Raw genomic sequence first — 16,824 nt, 5'->3', positions numbered from 1 at the left:
TAAAGACGTTGTTATTGTTTATCGGTGCGAACCTGTAAGTTGCGTTTCCGCTCAGCGACTGATGATGAGGAGACGATGCGTCTTCCTATTGGTTCATTCAGTTGCGGTATTTAAGAGGCTTTTATTTTAGTCAGTGAGCTTCTTCATTTAAAAATGCGTATATAATTGACATCCATAGTAATATTCATTTATTGTTATTAATTAATCATATTTAAAGATAAATTTCTTAAACAGTGAGAGTTTAAGATTTGTTTCACTTTCGAATTCTTTGTCACGAACAAGGAAATTATCGTTGACGGTGTTGTCGGTCGGTTTCCTTGTTCTGGACAATTTAACTCCGTATAAATTCTATAGCCAGATTGACTTGACCTCTTCTAATACATAATGGCTCTGTTGGATGTAAGTGGGTTTAAATATTATTCTGAAATCCGGGAGCAGATTCTTCCACGCAGACGGACGCAGCTCGTCGACAGAACCAACCACTACAACTTCGGCACCAGAACTCAGGAGTTCGCGTTACCCGTCGGTGTGGACGTGAGTATTTCAGTCTATAACAGTGAAACTCAGAGCGTCAGACGCGCTGCGGTTCACGCGTCTCTGGTTTCAGTGTTTGATGAGGGAACGTTGGTATCAAATGTTACTCCATGCGTGTATTTAAGTTACTGTCATAATAAAGTCGTGATATGTTTCACCCCCATCACACTGACACATTGTGGGTTTCCTTCCAGCCCTCCGGGTTCGTCCAGTCCTGCAGTGATGGAGGAGTCCGCATAGAGATGAACCACGGCACCACCACGCTGGCCTTCAAGTTCAGACACGGAGTCATCGTGGCCGTGGACTCCAGAGCTTCAGCTGGACGATACCTGGGTAAATCTGCAGTATGACAGTGTCAACACGTGTCTTATAACCAAAACCTTTAGAAACTTTTATTTTTTACATGTTTAAGTGTGTGCATGCAGGAACCTCCAGCCACTGATGTTATTCATCTTCATCTTCATCTTCATCTTCTGTCTCTGCAGCATCAAACGACGTAAACAAGGTGATAGAGATCAACCCGTACCTTTTGGGCACCATGTCAGGCAGCGCTGCAGACTGTCAGTACTGGGAGAGACTTCTGGCTAAAGAATGCAGGTATTGGTCTCTAATAGTTTGTTGTTTAGTTTGTTCGCGTGCTGTCATCCTTTTTGTTCAGTTATTATTTTTTATTTCATTCAGGCTGTACAGGCTGAGGAACAATGAGAGGATCTCTGTGGCCGCTGCCTCCAAGCTGCTGTGTAACATGATGCTGGGCTACAGAGGGATGGGCCTGTCTGTGGGAAGCATGATCTGTGGATGGGACAAGCAGGTGATTCACTGTCTCAGCTCGGTCTTAGTGGAGTTGCATATAGTTTGTGAGCCTACAGGTGTTTGTAAAAGCAAGTCTGCAGTGTTGAGAGTGTGACCATCAGTTCAAGTGCATTCGATTGATTTTTGAGACTTGACTACAGCTATTCTCCATCATAGCAGTTTGCTATACTGTATGTCCAACAACGGCCAGCATGGACCCTGAAATAGGTAAAGGATTCTTGGCTGTTTTGCTCAAGAATAAAGCCCAGGTCCAAAACGAGGCAGCCATATGCACCCTGTCCTGAGAAAAATCTAAAGATGATGCCCTGGAATCAGAACCTGACTGTTAGTCAGCTGCTCTATTTAAAACGTTTACCTTTGTCGTAAATGACGTAAATATTCTTTAACGTCTGTCCTCCAGGGTCCAGGTCTTTACTATGTGGATGACAATGGCTCACGCATGTCTGGCCGCATGTTCTCCACCGGCTGTGGGAACAGCTACGCCTACGGTGTGATTGACAGCGGCTACAGAGAAGACATGACGGTGGAGGAGGCGTACGAGCTGGGGCGACGCGGCATCGCCCACGCTACGCACAGAGACGCCTACTCTGGAGGGGTGGTCAACAGTGAGTTCATGGACTGGAGATTAAGCATTTACTTCACTGTGTATTATAAATCTAACTTTAACCATTGAAACACTATTACCATTTAGTGTTTAAAGCTGTGAGAGTAAAGGCAACTATCACTCTATTAGTTTGAACTTGTTCAACGAGTTCAGGTGAGTAGTAGAGTTTATTATGATTTGATTGTGTTTTAATATAGTGCTGCGCTATGCATCAGTGCTATCAGTGTGTCATCATTGTCACTGTCATTCATGTCGTTTAGATGTTTTTTAGAACTGCATAGTTGCTTTATATGTGCTCATCTCCATGTGTTTTTGTTGTCTTGTTTCCAGTGTACCACATGCAGGAGGACGGATGGATCAAGGTTTGTAAAGAAGACGTGTCCGAGTTGATCCATCGCTACAGGAAGGGGATGTTCTGAGACGAGCCTTGAACAGATCAGCCTCAACACTGTTAACAGTCATCCAATTATGAGCATTTTAATAAAGAATAACAATTTCTGTGGTTGGAAACATTATTATTTAGATGTCTTCACAGCAGTATGAAAGGAATTACTGATAGTGAAATGGTTAATAAATGGTTAATCATGAGAAAACGTTTCTTTGGCTGTATGTTAATCTAATGCTTGCAGGGTCAGATTCATATCAATCGTAGTGTTGGTAGATTTCCATCGCCCAAACCTCCATTTCTTTGTGTATGAATTATTTTTACATTGTACATTAACCTGATTACCATTGTTTTCTGCTATTTAAATTGATGTTGAATAGAAGCTATGTTTCAGTTTTTTAAATATTTATATTTCAGCTGAAAAACTACTTCATCTTATAAGGTTTTACTTTTTTTATCAACCTATAGCTGAGACATACATTTACTGGACAATAAGGATGCGCGAGACACAGAAATATGTGGAGATTTCAGCCCAGTTAAAAACAGCTGATTTGATGTTTAACAGAGACACTTAAATAAACAGAGTCAGTTACAGGTTAATCAGTTACATGTTGACTTCGTGTGAGCTGCAAAGCCTTAGGCTGAGATGCAACTCTGACCCAGATAAAACCTGACTGTGTCCTACAGTAAGAAATGCTGTTACTGTAGCAGGTCGGTCAAACATCTCTTTCTGTGATTGGCCTCAAGTTTTTACAAACTTCCACAGCAAGAGTTTCTGTGTAACATTAGTTAGTATAGACTTCACCACAGGGCAGAGTTTACTATTCAACAGAATAAAACAGACCATGTCTTAGAAATTGATATGAACATCTACTGGCCAGACAACACTTTTTCATCTGCAGATGCTCTACACCAGAGGGACACAGTCCGGCTGGTTCTCCAGCTCTCCCTGCTGATCACCTTGATCAATGTCAGTCAGCTGCTGATTGACTGAACACACCTGACCAAGGTGCTCAGTATCAGCTGGGACAGGGAGCAGTGGAAAAGCAGCAGGGCTGCGGCCCTCGAGGACCAGGGTTGGACCCCCTGCTCTACACAGACACGTTTGAGTACATCATGTTAGGGACATTCTATGACTCTGTGGCAGCCTCTGTTGTCCACCGGGTCCAGTGGAAGAGGACGTTCACTGAGCTGACGTCCATCATGGACTCCACCTCCCATCCACAGCATCAGACAGTGGAGGCTCTGAGCAGCTCCTTTATTGGCAAACTGATCCACCCCCAGTGGAGGAAGGAGCGGTACCTTCATCCCCACCGCCATGAAGCCTCAACTCACTGTTAACTGTTTGACAGCACGTGATTACACTGTATCCTGGACATTGATGCTGTACTATATGTGACATGTAGAACTGTTACCTGTACCGGTACATTTTCTTTTAATTCACAAATTTAGGCACAAATTTAACTAAAGTACTACATGTGTGTATGGGTTGCAAATATGTAACCGTATATGTTCATTTTTTCTGTATAATCCTGCTCATCCCTAGTTTTTGTTTTTGTATCTAGCTCTTTCTTTGTGGCTGCTTTGGCATTTAAATTTCCATAGTGTGGGATGAATAAATTATTATTCTATAATGTTTAATACAGTTTAATGCGGAGCATCCATACATATAAAGGCAATAGGCCTGTATATCTGTCTATTTCAGCTCATGTCTGTATTAATCTTGTTACTGGTCTTTGCCTCAGTTCTGCTCTTTACTCATTTCGTCCTCATATTGAGTCCATGTCAACTGACTTTCTCTGAGATCCATCCTCTGTCTTCTTTTCTTTTTCATTGTCTGACTCTAGCTTTTACAAACGTCCTGTAGGTTTTAACACTACTTCTGTGTTAACAGTTAAATTAATGCCTTTGTTTTTACTGTCATTCTTTGTTGACATAAGCATAAGTTCATTCACATTACTGTACCTCCAATGTTTATTTCATTAACATTATCCCTTTATTGTTGTGTTTGGAATTTTCTATTGTTGCACAACATCAGGGTGTTGTGGAAACTGAGTTTTACTGATGGTCCTGTTGGTTCAGTTGTCTCTCAAATCAGTTCTTCTCCAGTTCCAACATCTTCTTCTTCATGTCCACTAACACATGATAATACTCCCTTCTCTTACGCATATTCTAAACCACTTCAGCCACATTACAGGTTATAGTCACATAGCCTGTTCCATTTGGTAAGTTTATCTCAGTATGTAACTAATGATTTGAAAGTATAAACACACACAACTCTTTACTTAGTTTAGTTTTCACACACACTTTATTTATCTAAAACCCTAAGAATTCTTTAATACCCTTAACTACTATAGCCCAGAAAATCACAGTTTCTAAAGTAACATTTATAAAGACAAATAAACAGGAACCATTTTAATCACAATTTATACAATCAAATAAATGGTTCACACTGCTAGATTATATAGATATGTTTTGATTTATATGCACATATTTTTTTAGAAAATCTTACTTAATATTTAGTTATGAGTGAAAAAAGGAGATGTGTAGAGAAGATCAATGATACCACACAGGTTTAACTATACAATCATCTAACAGAAGAGACACATAAAATTATGTTAAACTGAATTCCCACACAATTTACCTTCAACCCAAGATAAAAAGATACTTTCTTTTGATATGTGAATGCAAACAATGAAATATGTTTAAACAACCTGTGTGTGGATGGTGGCAGAATGCAGATATTAAATCAAAAAGGTTCAATGTCAATTTATGATTTAGAACTTTATCTCTCATTATTTATCTTGTTATTTCTTTTGTTTGTGGAAATCAGTAAACGATTTCTCTCAGGTTTTCACCATCTTCTGCTGATCCTCACAGGGAACCTGATTAATCAATAAATTGGTCACTTTTCAGGCAGTAAAGTCTGTCTTCTTACAGATGTGAATGTGTAGGAAACGAAAGGTCACTTGTAAATAGCTTAATGTGATAGTTTGACAAATAGATATACTCACTTTAACCTCAACTGATGATGATGATGATGATGAATCAGATGCTACAAAAACAGAAACATAATTAAAACTAGAAATAAAATTTAGACTTTATGTGAAGGGGCATTTACACTTTAATTTAAATTAAAAAAGTAAAGTGCATAATTAAAGACAGAACAGATGAAAATTTAATTTCAATATGGAAAATACTTACTGCCTGCACGTGCAAACCCTAGAGAAACAAATATATACAGTTAGAATTTCTTTAATTAATTATCAATCAAATTATCAAATCAAATATAAACAACAATATAAAAGAAAATGCGGATGTACATGTTGAAAGACATTTTTCCTTTACCGTTGTATCTTTTTCTCCAGATGATGAATCCAGCGATGCAGCCTGCCAGAACCAACAGACCAACAACAACACCTCCGATGACAGGTACAAGAGGAAAACCTGCAGAATCAGAATTAAAAACATTATTGGTTTATTATCAAATATTTTTTATTAAAACAACTTGAAGTATTTCACATTTTAAAGAAGCAGCGTAACTAGAAAATGTTTTTTTTAACTATAACCCGATAGTGAAACAATATGTTAAATATTTTGCAGCTACATTAATAACTGCTGAAATCTGTATGACAATATTTATTCTATACATTCTGAACAGGACACTGGAGATATATGGCAATATTTGGTGCGACAAATTATTGAATACAGTCTGATATGTTGTAGTGCTTTTGTATTGATCAATGAATAAAACCTAAATATTTTTTATGTAAACACAAAAGTAATAGTTTAACTTTGATTTGATCACCTGAATAGGACATCAATAAAAAGCAGAAACTACAATAAAAACATTTTCCTTCTCAGTTGAATGAATTTGACCAAAAACTCTCACCTTCATTAGTTCCGATCACAGCTCGGTCCAGTTTGGTGATGACGTCGTCCTTCATTCCAGACAGTTGAAACACACATTCATATCTGCTCCAGTCCTGAGCTGTGACTGATGAAAGGTCCAGGTCGACCCTCATCTGGAAGGTTCCATCAGGGTTGGGGAGACTCTCTCCTTTGTCCACGTCTGTGTGAATCTCTTCTCCGTTTTTCCTCCAGAACATCTCAGCTTTGTCTGGGTAGAAACCTGTAGCGAAGCAGCTGATTGGAGACGAGGGGGACTTCTGGAGCAGAGACACTGAGGGGAGGTCTGGAGGAGAAGAATTATTAAAGAAATATGTTATTCTGTCACATAAAAATAATCTATATATAATCGATCAAAGTCTCATTGTCAAGACTGTTTTAAAGCATCACACCATCGTACCTGTTCTCAGCAGAGTCCTCTTCCCGTAGCTCACGTACTTCTTCAGCCACTGAGGACACTCCTCAGTGAGGTAGTTCTTCCTGTAGTCTAACTCAGCTCTGTCATTGTTCCATTTGTTTTGGGTGATTACAGCTTGTTGTACTGGAGCAACAAATGTGTTGGTCTCTGTGTTCCACACTATGAAGTCTTCTCCATCGTAACCAAACTGCCTAAAACCACGAGCCGCTCCAGTGTCGTCATCCCATTCACAGCCGTACATAAACTGGACAATATGGACGCCTGAGAGAGAAAAACACACAAATGTAGAGATTTCAGTTACTGTCAGATGATTTGACATCTTTACCCTCAAACACACACTGACCTCCAGAATTACACACAGCGTCTCTCTAACCAGTTACAGGTTTCAGCCTTACACTGACACAGTCCTGACCCAGTGAACACCTGGTTCTGTTCTACAAGGAACCCGCAGTTACTGGGTTTAATGTCGGGTTCTATGAGGAACGACAGACCAGACGGTCCTGACGTTAATCAGCACTGTCTCTGTTTGCTCAGAAACACACAGTCTTAACAGCACTTCACTAGTGTTAAATAATGACTGTTGGTTTTAAAGTTTGGTTTTAACACCTGAGCGTTAAGTCTCAGCTCATCGTGTGTCTGTTTTTAACCTGCCGCTGCTCTTTGTCTCAGTTCTGGTCTTCACTCGCCTCTTCCTACTGATTTTTGGTCTCCTCATCGTCTGACTCTCAGACCTTCTCTGTCTCTCCCTCCTTCACTGACTCTTTGCAGGCGTTAACGCTGGTTCCTGCTGTATTTTCCAGCAGTTTCTCCTGTTCCTCCATCATCATCATGTCTGTTTATCAGGACACAGTCAAACTGCAGCTCCTCACATTAACGTCTCTCCTGTAACAGCAGCTTTGTGTGTGTGGACTCTGCACTGACTTAACCTCAGCTCGTTTCCTGATTCCTTCCTGTTTCCTTTCCTTGTCTCTTCCTTCCTCTCTCGCCTCCTCTGCTCCTCATAAAACAGAGTGTGAGGACTTTACTTTGACTCCTGCTGAGGTTTCTGCTCGTTACGTTGCTGCTTAGACTCAGTTCTCTGATGTGACACAACATTTAACGTCTGCTGTCACTGGGTTGTGTCTTTTTTCAGCGTCTGAGTTTAAACCTGAAGCAGATCAGCTGCAGGTTTGTGTTGCTCTGTGTTAATGAGCTGATAATAAACTGTGTGACGTCTCCTCAGCCTCCGTCTGTGATCAGGCTGCTGTTTCCCTCCAGGTGGAGCTGACGTGGTGACAGTGGAGCAAAGCTGAGGCTCATCGACCTCAGTGGGTCAGAACCAGCAGAACGTGTCAAGCGACGTGTGACAGATTAACTCATCCCTGTTGAACCGTGGGCTCAGCTTCGTCCGTCCTCGTCAGCGTTTCATGATTTACTGTGACGCAGCAGCAGCAGCAGCAGACGGTGTTGGCTAACGTAGCTTCATGCTAACACTTTATTTAGGACGAATGATGAATGATGCTGGTGGACTGATTCTGCTTAATGGTCTAAAGACGCTGATGAATCCATGTTTATTTGTTGTCGTCTAACTGTGATGTTGGCGGTTATAAATACATTGACCGTGGCAGAAGGACAATATATACAAGATGCTGAACACCTAGTTGCTCCTGGTGTTTTGAGCAAGCGCTGGCAGCTGCTGGCGTCAGTGTGTGAGTGAATGGGTGAATGGATGAATGAGAAGTGGTGTAAAGCGCTGTGGATCCCAGAAGGGCGTTTAAAGCCCTACTGTATATAAATAGTAACATTTACCATATGACACGACTACTTGTGAAGAGGAGCTGAACCAGGATCAGCTGAAACTGTAAAAATCCCAGTAAAAACAGAGGAAACACAGAAACCTGCTAAATATTAGAGACGCGACCTGACATTTGACATTTACACTGAATTTAACCTCAGAAGCTCAAGTCTGAAGTCTTTCTCTCCTCTCTGAGTAGATTCAGTCATTTGTCAGATTTGACTGTGTCTTTTCTGTATGAATCTCTCGTGTCCAGTTCCTCGTGTTCAAAGGTTCTCACACTAAAACATGGTGCGTCTTCATCCACACCAGCGTCACATAATAATGACAGATCTACAGCAGATCTCAGTGCAGTCAGGACTTCACAGCTACTGGACCGATCATTAACAATGATCTTCACTTCAAACCACAGAGAGCACGTTTGTAGCGTGAGGTCTTCAGGTGAGTTCATTTCTACCTGTCCACATATAAATATTGGCCTTCACGCTTAACAACCGTCGCATTTGACCACAACACGTGTGCGTTTGCAGCAAAATGTGAACGTATGAAAGCGAAGAGGAACAAACCCGTCGTGCACAAACCTCTGTTTAATGAGCTGCAGTCGATCAGGTCCGACTGAACGCGGCAGCGACTCACGCACGCGTCACTCAGATTTTTAAGTTTACAGTTTAAAACAGACACGTGGAGTAAATGTACGTGGAACAAACACGTTGCTGCAACAATGGGTCGTGGATCTGAGTCCTGACGTCATGGAGTAAAAACAACCGACGGCTGCTGTGAAGTGAATAAACTGAACGAACCCTGACCTTCAACCACAGAGGTCACGCTGAGATGCAGCTCTGCTCCGGATCACGGCTGGTTCTGACCCACACTGACACGCAGTTAGTGTGGGTCAGAACATGTGGTTCTGGGAGGACACAGACTGGACCGACCGAGGTTTTACTGGTTCCACAGCAGAAGAGCTCCAGTCTGACTCAGTGAAAACGCAGAGGAACCGGAACCGGCGGCATCAGTGCCATCGTCTGTCAGACGTCAGGTGTAAAAGGAGCTGAATCTGATCTCTGCAGGCGTCAGAACTCAGTCCTGAGAAAAGGTCAGCGTCTTCATGATGGTTTCATTTCATCTGGATTCAGTGATTCAGTTTGTTAGATTCTAACAAACATTCACCCGATGACGACAATAATCGACAGTGAAGCGCTCATCAGGTCCGGATGCTACGAACCTGGTCCGAACCGGGGGCTCGACAGGCGCCGGAGGAGGAGCTACGGTGGAGAAGAAGGAGGTCACGCTCTGAGCCGGAACCGGAGCCGGAACCTGGGTCGGAACCGGACGCGTGAGAGACGCGCATTCACATTCAGACGGCGGCTGTTGAAGACGCTGAACCAGCTGAAACCAGGGTTCTGCTGCCGCGACGCAGGTCCGTGTGAGACCGGACGCAGCAGCAGGAATGAAGTGATGAAAACCCCACGATGCGTCAGGAGAGCAAGGCAGGGAATCGAACCCGCTGCCGAGACAACAGGCTGAGCTGAAGCACTGGGTCTGAGGACACGAAGGACGGCGTGACGTCAGTCACTGGTTCCTTTAAATCCAGGTTCTACCTTTAATGTGATGCGTCTGACGCACAGCTGGAACCGACGCAGGTGAAAAGTCTGACGTCCACGTGTGGAACAGACGGGTTCCAGCGCTGCGTTCCTTCACGTCTCCTCTGGTTCTGCTGGAATAAACCGGTCCAGCCCAGGTGCATGCTGGTCCTATGACCTCCACACGTACGGAACCCGGCCCACGTTGCTGTCTGATGATCCACGACGCAGCCAGACCGCGGTGGAACCGGCCTTCTGGACCGGACCGGCGCCGGTTCTGGTGACGCGCTGCCGCTGGAGGCCGCCTTCGCTCCACATTGTGTCGACTCCATCATCAGGGGATTCTATTCGCTTCGGTTTCCGACGGAACCAGACGTCAGCGCCAGCGACTTCAACCTCAGCGTCACTGACTCTGACGTAAAGCAATGTTAATGCAGCGAAGCGTGGAATAAAACTGACCTGGAGTCAGATCGAACAGTCAGAGACCAATAAACATCTGATCCTGATGAGCCTGAACGTGTAGAACTACTGAGTAACACAGTGTGTTAACACTGAGTCCATGAGGCTGAAGAACAGAACTTTATGTCTCTGCTGGTGAAGCTTGTTATTAAGGCGGCGCCGCCTGAGCCGCTGAAGAACCGTCGGCTCGGTTCTGGTCCGACTGCGTCGCTCACTGTTCTGTGGCTGAGCAGCAGCAGACGGTGTCGGCTAACGTAGCTTCATGCTAACGTAGCTTCATGCTAACAGCCTGACGCAGGGATTTAAATCAGTCTGTGACGGAGCTGTTCAGTGTTTCACCTGATCTGGGGTCAGTTTGTTTCCTGCTCGTTAAACGTTTTATTTTGGCAGCGTCTCGTGTTTGACGTGTTTATTGAGGACGAGTGAAGATGACGTTTGTGAACTGATTCGGATTAATGGTCTAAAGACGTGTCCAGTGTATTACATGAACATCTGTGAAGAAGCTGATCCTGGATCAGTTGCTCCAAGTCAACGTCACAGTGAAAACAGAGGAAACACAGAAACCTGCTGAACGTTAGAGACGTGATCTGTCACATTTACTGTAAATGAGTCTGACCTCAGACCTCTCATCACATCTGTTCTTTCTTATCAGAGCAGATTCAGTCATTTGACAGATTTTACTGTTTCATATTATTTATGTTTTAACTCACTATAAATAATGACTGGTTTAAAGCTCCTCACTAATGCTGCCACTCATTGTTACTGACTCATTGTTTTTGTGGTTTCACTTTAACTTGTTTATGAATCTCTTGTGTCCAGCTCCTCGTGTTCAAAGGTTCTCACACTAAAACATGGTGAGTCTTCATTCACGCCAGCGTTCACGTAACAAACAATGACAGATCTGCAGCAGCTCTGGAGTCAGGACTTTACAGCTACTGGACCGTCAGCAAAACCGCTAATCATGTGAAGACGACCAGAACCTACACAGATACAACGATAAATAAATAATCATTAGAGCCGCGTGTCTGCGGTTGGTGAGGATCTGATCCAGGACCTGCTGGAGGATCCAGTAGAGCGCGTGTTCAGAGACAGAACCGAGCCCTGAAACCCGGTAAAAGCCCGGTCGATGGAGCGCGACGCGACCAGAACCACGACCCGGACGCGTGCAGCCGCCGACCGCAGGGTTCGACCGCAGCGTCCACAGGGAGCTGGGACCGACGGAACATGAAGCGGACCCTGAGCGGGTCGGGCCGGGTCGGGCCGGATGCGTGGGACGCAGTCACGCACATGTCAGCGAGGCTTCAAGGTCCATAGAACCGAACCGAACCGGTGGCTTCTGCTCAGTAGATCATTGAACAGCCCTCATATTAAATCTTGCTGCACACGGAACCTGCGCGTCCAAATATCAACACCAGTGTTTATGGAGACGACCTTCAGCTGCTGAACAGTCAGGACGTCGTAACGAGCCTCTCATTGTCTCTGTGAACAGCAGTAACGTCTATAAACGCGTAACAGCTGGAGCTGAGCTTCACACGGTCCCAGCGAGCGCTCGTCTAACGCGGCGCCGCTCGAATCCAGAGGCCACGCCTCCATCTGCGCCGCTCGTCCCCATAGGCCACGCCTCCGGAGGCTCCTCGGCGTCTCAGCCGACGGCGCCACATCTTCACGGCCGCGAGGGTTCTGTTCAACGTCTGTCAGAACAAAGCACGGCATCGAGACTACAACTCCCAGAATGCCCTGCTGTCGCTGCACGCGGCCGCGGCCTCGCGGAGGTGGACGTCACGGAGCAGAAGCGCCGAGCAGACGTTTGGAGCCGTGCGAGGAAACGGGTCGGTTCTGGTGAAGGAACCACGGCACAGTTTGTGTGAGCGACGTTCCGGGTCACGATCCACCAGAACCGCTGGAGCTGCAGCTTCAGGGACGCGGCGTCACAGCGAGGCTTTAACGGTGACGATGACGGAGGAGAAGCAGGCGCTGAAATGGAGCCAAACGCTGCCTCTGCCTCGTGTTCCACTGAGAACACACTGTTATTGACTCAAAGCGCCTCCACTCACAACAAGTCCAGGTCAGTGAGTCACATCAGACGTCACTATTAATAAGTGTGTGTTTGTTCAGTGTTTAAACGTCAGCGCCGCTCGACTGAAGGACTGAACGCGTGCGTTCACCTTCGACGGAGCTGTTGTTTCTACATGTGAATCAGGAAGACGTGTGTGAAGGTCTCAGATCAGCAGTGACGCGTTGCTGCTGCAGCCGCCGTGAGAAGCTTTTACATGAATTTGTAACCGTGGGTGAAGACGCTGCTTTAAAACACAGCTGTTAGTGACATGACGCGCTACATGCTAACAGACGCTGAGGATGAACCTCTGCTTAAGGCTTTAATAATAACAAAAATAAACTATAAAGTTATAAACTACATTTAGCCTAGTGGACCCAAGTGTAATACTCTATCTCACCACTAGAGGTGCACTGCTCTGACAGAGGAAGTCATGGTTGTGCAGGTGAACAGAGCAGGCGCCGTCTGAATGACTCAAATATAATAGATGTATTAACTTGACTCGATCTGACGTATGTATAAAGGCATGTGACGGATGTTTGGGTTGTTTTTAGAGCCGACGGTTGACACATTATGTCACTAAGCGTTTCCATGTTTTTAACGTCATACAGTTTAAAGTGTCCTCGTCACAACAGCAGTTTCAAACCAACACATGGAGTGAAACGTAGAACAAACATGTTTCTGCACTAATGAGTCGCTGTAGATCTGCTGAGTCATGGCGTTGTATCATAAACAGTTACGATCTATGACTGATGTAAAGTGAATTACAATGATTATTCCGGTTGTAAAAGTAAAGTCTACGACCACCGAAAAACGTTTATTAACACGTTATGGCAGTTTAAACCTAAATAAGTGGCTGTAGTTACAGATGGACTGCTCTCTACGTCTTTATGAGGTCATGCCCTTATAATTAAATATAATATTATTAATTATGTTAATAAAATCACCACCCATAACCCTGTAATTATGTGAAGACAACATATTCTATCAGATGTCTGTTATTTAAGGACATAAAGAGAATTGCTGCTGTGGACACAGCGATCATAATAACTAACATGCACTACGTTTACAGACAAAACTTCAGTTAAGTTGCTTTAGAGTAAAAACATGGAGTTAAACTCCAAGACAATAATCACTGAGCTGAACTAATAGACGATGTGAGTAACATTGGAATTATGGAATACCACATTTGAGCACACAACAGGTACTTCATAATAGAATATTGGTTTGGTTTGTTTAGTGGCAGATTATCAAAATCAAGTCCAAGTTCCTTTTAATTTGAAGCCTCTGACAGCACAGGTGGAATAGATGCAGGTGAAAAGGAGTCTCATGTCAACAACATGTGACATATGGGGACTTATTTCAAGTCAATCCACTAAATGTACAACAGTAGAAAAGATCGCCATTGTACATGAGTCCCCTGATGATCAGTCCCACTGATCAGATGCACACACATTCACATGTTCAATTGTGTGTGTGTGTGTGTGTGTGTGTGTGTGTGTGTGTGTGTGTGTGTGTGTGTGTGTGTGACCATAAACCATGTTTTTGCTATCAAGGTGAGGACGCTGCGACAACGTAGGGACACTTGGCAGGTGCCCATCGGTCCGAAAGCTTTTTTGAGGGTCAAGATGTGATTTTAGGGCTGAGGTTAGAATTGAGTTTTGGTTCAGATTAGAGCAAAGGTTAGACATCTGCCTTTATTTGTGATGGTTAGAGTGAGGGGGTAGGGAGGCATTATGTGACCCCTGGAACATTTCAGTTGTCACTCAGCTCTTTGTCTGTTTACTCTGCTTCTGTGTTCTAAGGTTTATTTTAATGATTTTAGTCTTTACTGTTGTTAGAGACTCTTATTGTGGAGGCTACAGGGTACTTTCAGTGTTTTGGGTTAAGATGAGTTTCCTACATTTTGATTTCTATTTTGTTATAATAAATATATCAGAATAAGAAAAGTGCAGTGCTGATATTTTAATAATAATGTGGAATAAATTAATGTTCAATTTAATCAAACACACAGAAAGTCTACAATGAAGTCAAAATTATTTCATCTATATTATTCATTATTATGTGCTGTAATTATAAAACTCACTTACTAGTTACTTTTTTAAATGCATTCATATTTAACTCAAAAGTGTATTTATTAAATTGCATATATTGTTATAATAACAATGTGTTTTTAAATGTGATTATTTGTATTCTAAAAAAATAAAACTGTTATAATAGGCTGTTAACTGATAAATGAAGATGAGTGTGTGTTCATGATTATTTACAACTGCACAAAGACCGGGATGAAATAAATCTAGAACTTTACCAGAAAGAAGTGAAAAACAAACAAACCTCCAGTTTGGTTGAAGCGCTGCTTTGCAATCTCAATGTTGGCTTTGAAGGACTGCTGGTGACCCAATAAGTTACCAGTCTCCCTCTCCCAGTACTGTGGCATATCTCCTGTGGCTTTGCTCATCCAGTCCTGTTTGGGCACTGCCTCCCTGGTGTTACTGTCATAGTAAATCATCTGACCTTCATCAACCATCCCAACGACCACAAACTCTGGGAAGTTTGGGACGTGAGAGGACGCAGTGTAGAAATACTTCAGAGAGTGAGTCACTGGAAGAAAAAGTAAATGTCAGGATTTATGATCGTTTATCATCATTGAACATGTCACTGCACAATGAACAGTTTGTTGTTAAACAGTAAACAGAAACACACGTTTCGTTATACAATTCACATTATTAGGGATTTTCTATTATTTATTACAATAAATCTGTGTATAGAGGCGTCCTGTTTGGTGTTTAATAACGAATATTTATTACTTAGACTCAACTTTTAATATCAGTTTATAATAATCAGGTTTAGGCACAAAATAAATATGATTTCGATTAAAAAATCTGTAAACATCTAATAAAATCACATTTATCACTAGAAATACAATATGTTTATAGTAATATAACTTGTCCTCCGCTCAAACAAACACTGGTCAGGGAAGTTCTATAAATATTATATAAATATTAATATATTGTCTTTTAGATTAAAGGCATAAACAGTGAAGTCTGACAGATACTGGATTTCCAATGCTAATAATCAATTATTGCCTATTTAATGCAAGATTTTCATATTGATCAGGTCAGACTGAGATACATAAATAATCAAATAGTTTGTTGACAATTCGATTGTGATTTAGAAACAGACTTAAAACAAAAATAATATTATTTAAGATGAGAATCGCACAAACTAGGAAGTTATGAGCAGGTCATAATTTTATTTATTTTCTTACTGAACTCTTTCAGTCAGAGGAATTACGGTTAGACCCAGAACGTTTAGTTCTATTAGTATTGAACATACAGTTATTGAAGACAGACTCATGATTCAGTTAATGAAATAAAAGAATGTAAACAGAAAACTACACATTTAACTGACAATTAACAGCAGGGAGCATTTATATGATTCTTTAACGTTATCATAGCTAAGAACACAGCTTCAGATAACACGCAATTGTTAACACAATTAACAATTGATTGTTACTACACAACGAACGTGTTCGAATATTTAGACCAGACATATAATGAATAACATAAATAATAAATTCTAACCAAATAAAAGACCATGAAGGGGAGGATTTAAATGAATCCTTGAACTTAACATGGAGAACTATTAAACTAAATATACTACTAAATATCTAAATATACACTAATATACATTACATTAAATATTAAACTGACCTGCTGCAGCGCCGTGGATTCCCAGCAGAACCACAAATAACAGGCTGTTCAAACTGGCCATGATGTAAATCTGTTAAACCAACGCAGTAAATGTTCCTCCGTCCTCAGACGCTGCTTTCTGATCCAGCTTTAACTCCGGACTGACGGAAAACAGGCAGAACCTTCGACATCAGTCTCCTGATGAACCAATGAGGATTTAGTCCGAACGTCAACGTCACCTGAAACTGGGTGAAACGGATTCAATGAGGTTATGAACGAAAGTGAAAGTAGAAATACTGGATGATAAAAAGGAGGGTTAAAGAATGAACTGAAGACTGGAGAGAAATCAGCATCTAAGCGTTTAACAAGTATATTTTAAATTCGTTAAATAATTTATTGCCTAATAGACGAACATGCATGAAAAGATGGAAGTAGGTCAGATACTATAGAATTTGTAATTATGCGATAATTACCGTTGTTTCGTAATGGCATCATCATATTATGGTGGCGTTTTTGGCAACACTGGTAAGTACATGCGGTAAACGGCGCCCTCTAGTGGATAAACGCTTTATTTGATGAGCGCAACTCTAGTGTACACGTCTG

The 16,824-nt window shown here is 42.3% G+C and overlaps 2 protein-coding genes across 3 annotated transcripts; one reads left to right on the top strand and one right to left on the bottom strand.

The window, feature by feature from the left end:
• Window positions 1–197: 197 nt before the first annotated feature.
• psmb8a (proteasome 20S subunit beta 8A) lies at window positions 198–2,449 on the top strand. The gene is made up of 6 exons (XM_029167884.3): window positions 198–534; window positions 729–867; window positions 1,020–1,131; window positions 1,216–1,345; window positions 1,748–1,952; window positions 2,282–2,449. Exons 1-6 carry the CDS (start codon window positions 385–387, stop codon window positions 2,368–2,370), a joined length of 825 nt encoding a protein of 274 aa, XP_029023717.1. The 5' UTR covers window positions 198–384; the 3' UTR covers window positions 2,371–2,449.
• A 2,176-nt stretch (window positions 2,450–4,625) lies between these two features.
• Window positions 4,626–16,402, bottom strand: LOC114866140 (H-2 class I histocompatibility antigen, Q9 alpha chain-like). Of its 2 annotated transcripts, none has more exons than XM_029167846.3 (8): window positions 16,243–16,402; window positions 14,864–15,130; window positions 6,646–6,924; window positions 6,229–6,531; window positions 5,685–5,783; window positions 5,541–5,558; window positions 5,351–5,391; window positions 4,626–5,221 (listed from the first exon to the last, which is right to left on the bottom strand). In XM_029167846.3, exons 1-8 carry the CDS (start codon window positions 16,301–16,303, stop codon window positions 5,183–5,185), a joined length of 1,107 nt encoding a protein of 368 aa, XP_029023679.1. In that variant the 5' UTR covers window positions 16,304–16,402; the 3' UTR covers window positions 4,626–5,182. The 2 variants fall into 2 exon arrangements, with proteins under 2 accessions (XP_029023679.1, XP_055368881.1); XM_055512906.1 differs by having other exon boundaries at window positions 5,685–5,793; window positions 6,230–6,531.
• Between the last annotated feature and the right edge of the window lie 422 nt (window positions 16,403–16,824).

This window comes from Betta splendens, chromosome 11 (genome assembly GCF_900634795.4).
Source record: "Betta splendens chromosome 11, fBetSpl5.4, whole genome shotgun sequence".
Classification (NCBI taxonomy): domain Eukaryota; kingdom Metazoa; phylum Chordata; class Actinopteri; order Anabantiformes; family Osphronemidae; genus Betta; species Betta splendens.
Note: the sequence above shows the minus strand (reverse complement) of the source record. Positions and strands in the feature narration are given on the sequence as shown.

Coding starts and splice junctions, on each gene's coding strand:
- psmb8a (XM_029167884.3), top strand. CDS start 385: ATGGCTCTGTTGGATGTAAGTGGGTTTAAATATTATTCTGAAATCCGG. Junction 868..1,019: donor TTCAGCTGGACGATACCTGG/GTAAATCTGCAG, acceptor CTGTCTCTGCAG/CATCAAACGACGTAAACAAG. Junction 1,346..1,747: donor TCTGTGGATGGGACAAGCAG/GTGATTCACTGT, acceptor TCTGTCCTCCAG/GGTCCAGGTCTTTACTATGT.
- LOC114866140 (XM_055512906.1), bottom strand. CDS start 16,303: ATGGCCAGTTTGAACAGCCTGTTATTTGTGGTTCTGCTGGGAATCCAC. Junction 15,131..16,242: donor AATCCACGGCGCTGCAGCAG/GTCAGTTTAATA, acceptor TTTTTCTTCCAG/TGACTCACTCTCTGAAGTAT. Junction 5,222..5,350: donor CATCATCAGTTGAGGTTAAA/GTGAGTATATCT, acceptor TTGATTAATCAG/GTTCCCTGTGAGGATCAGCA.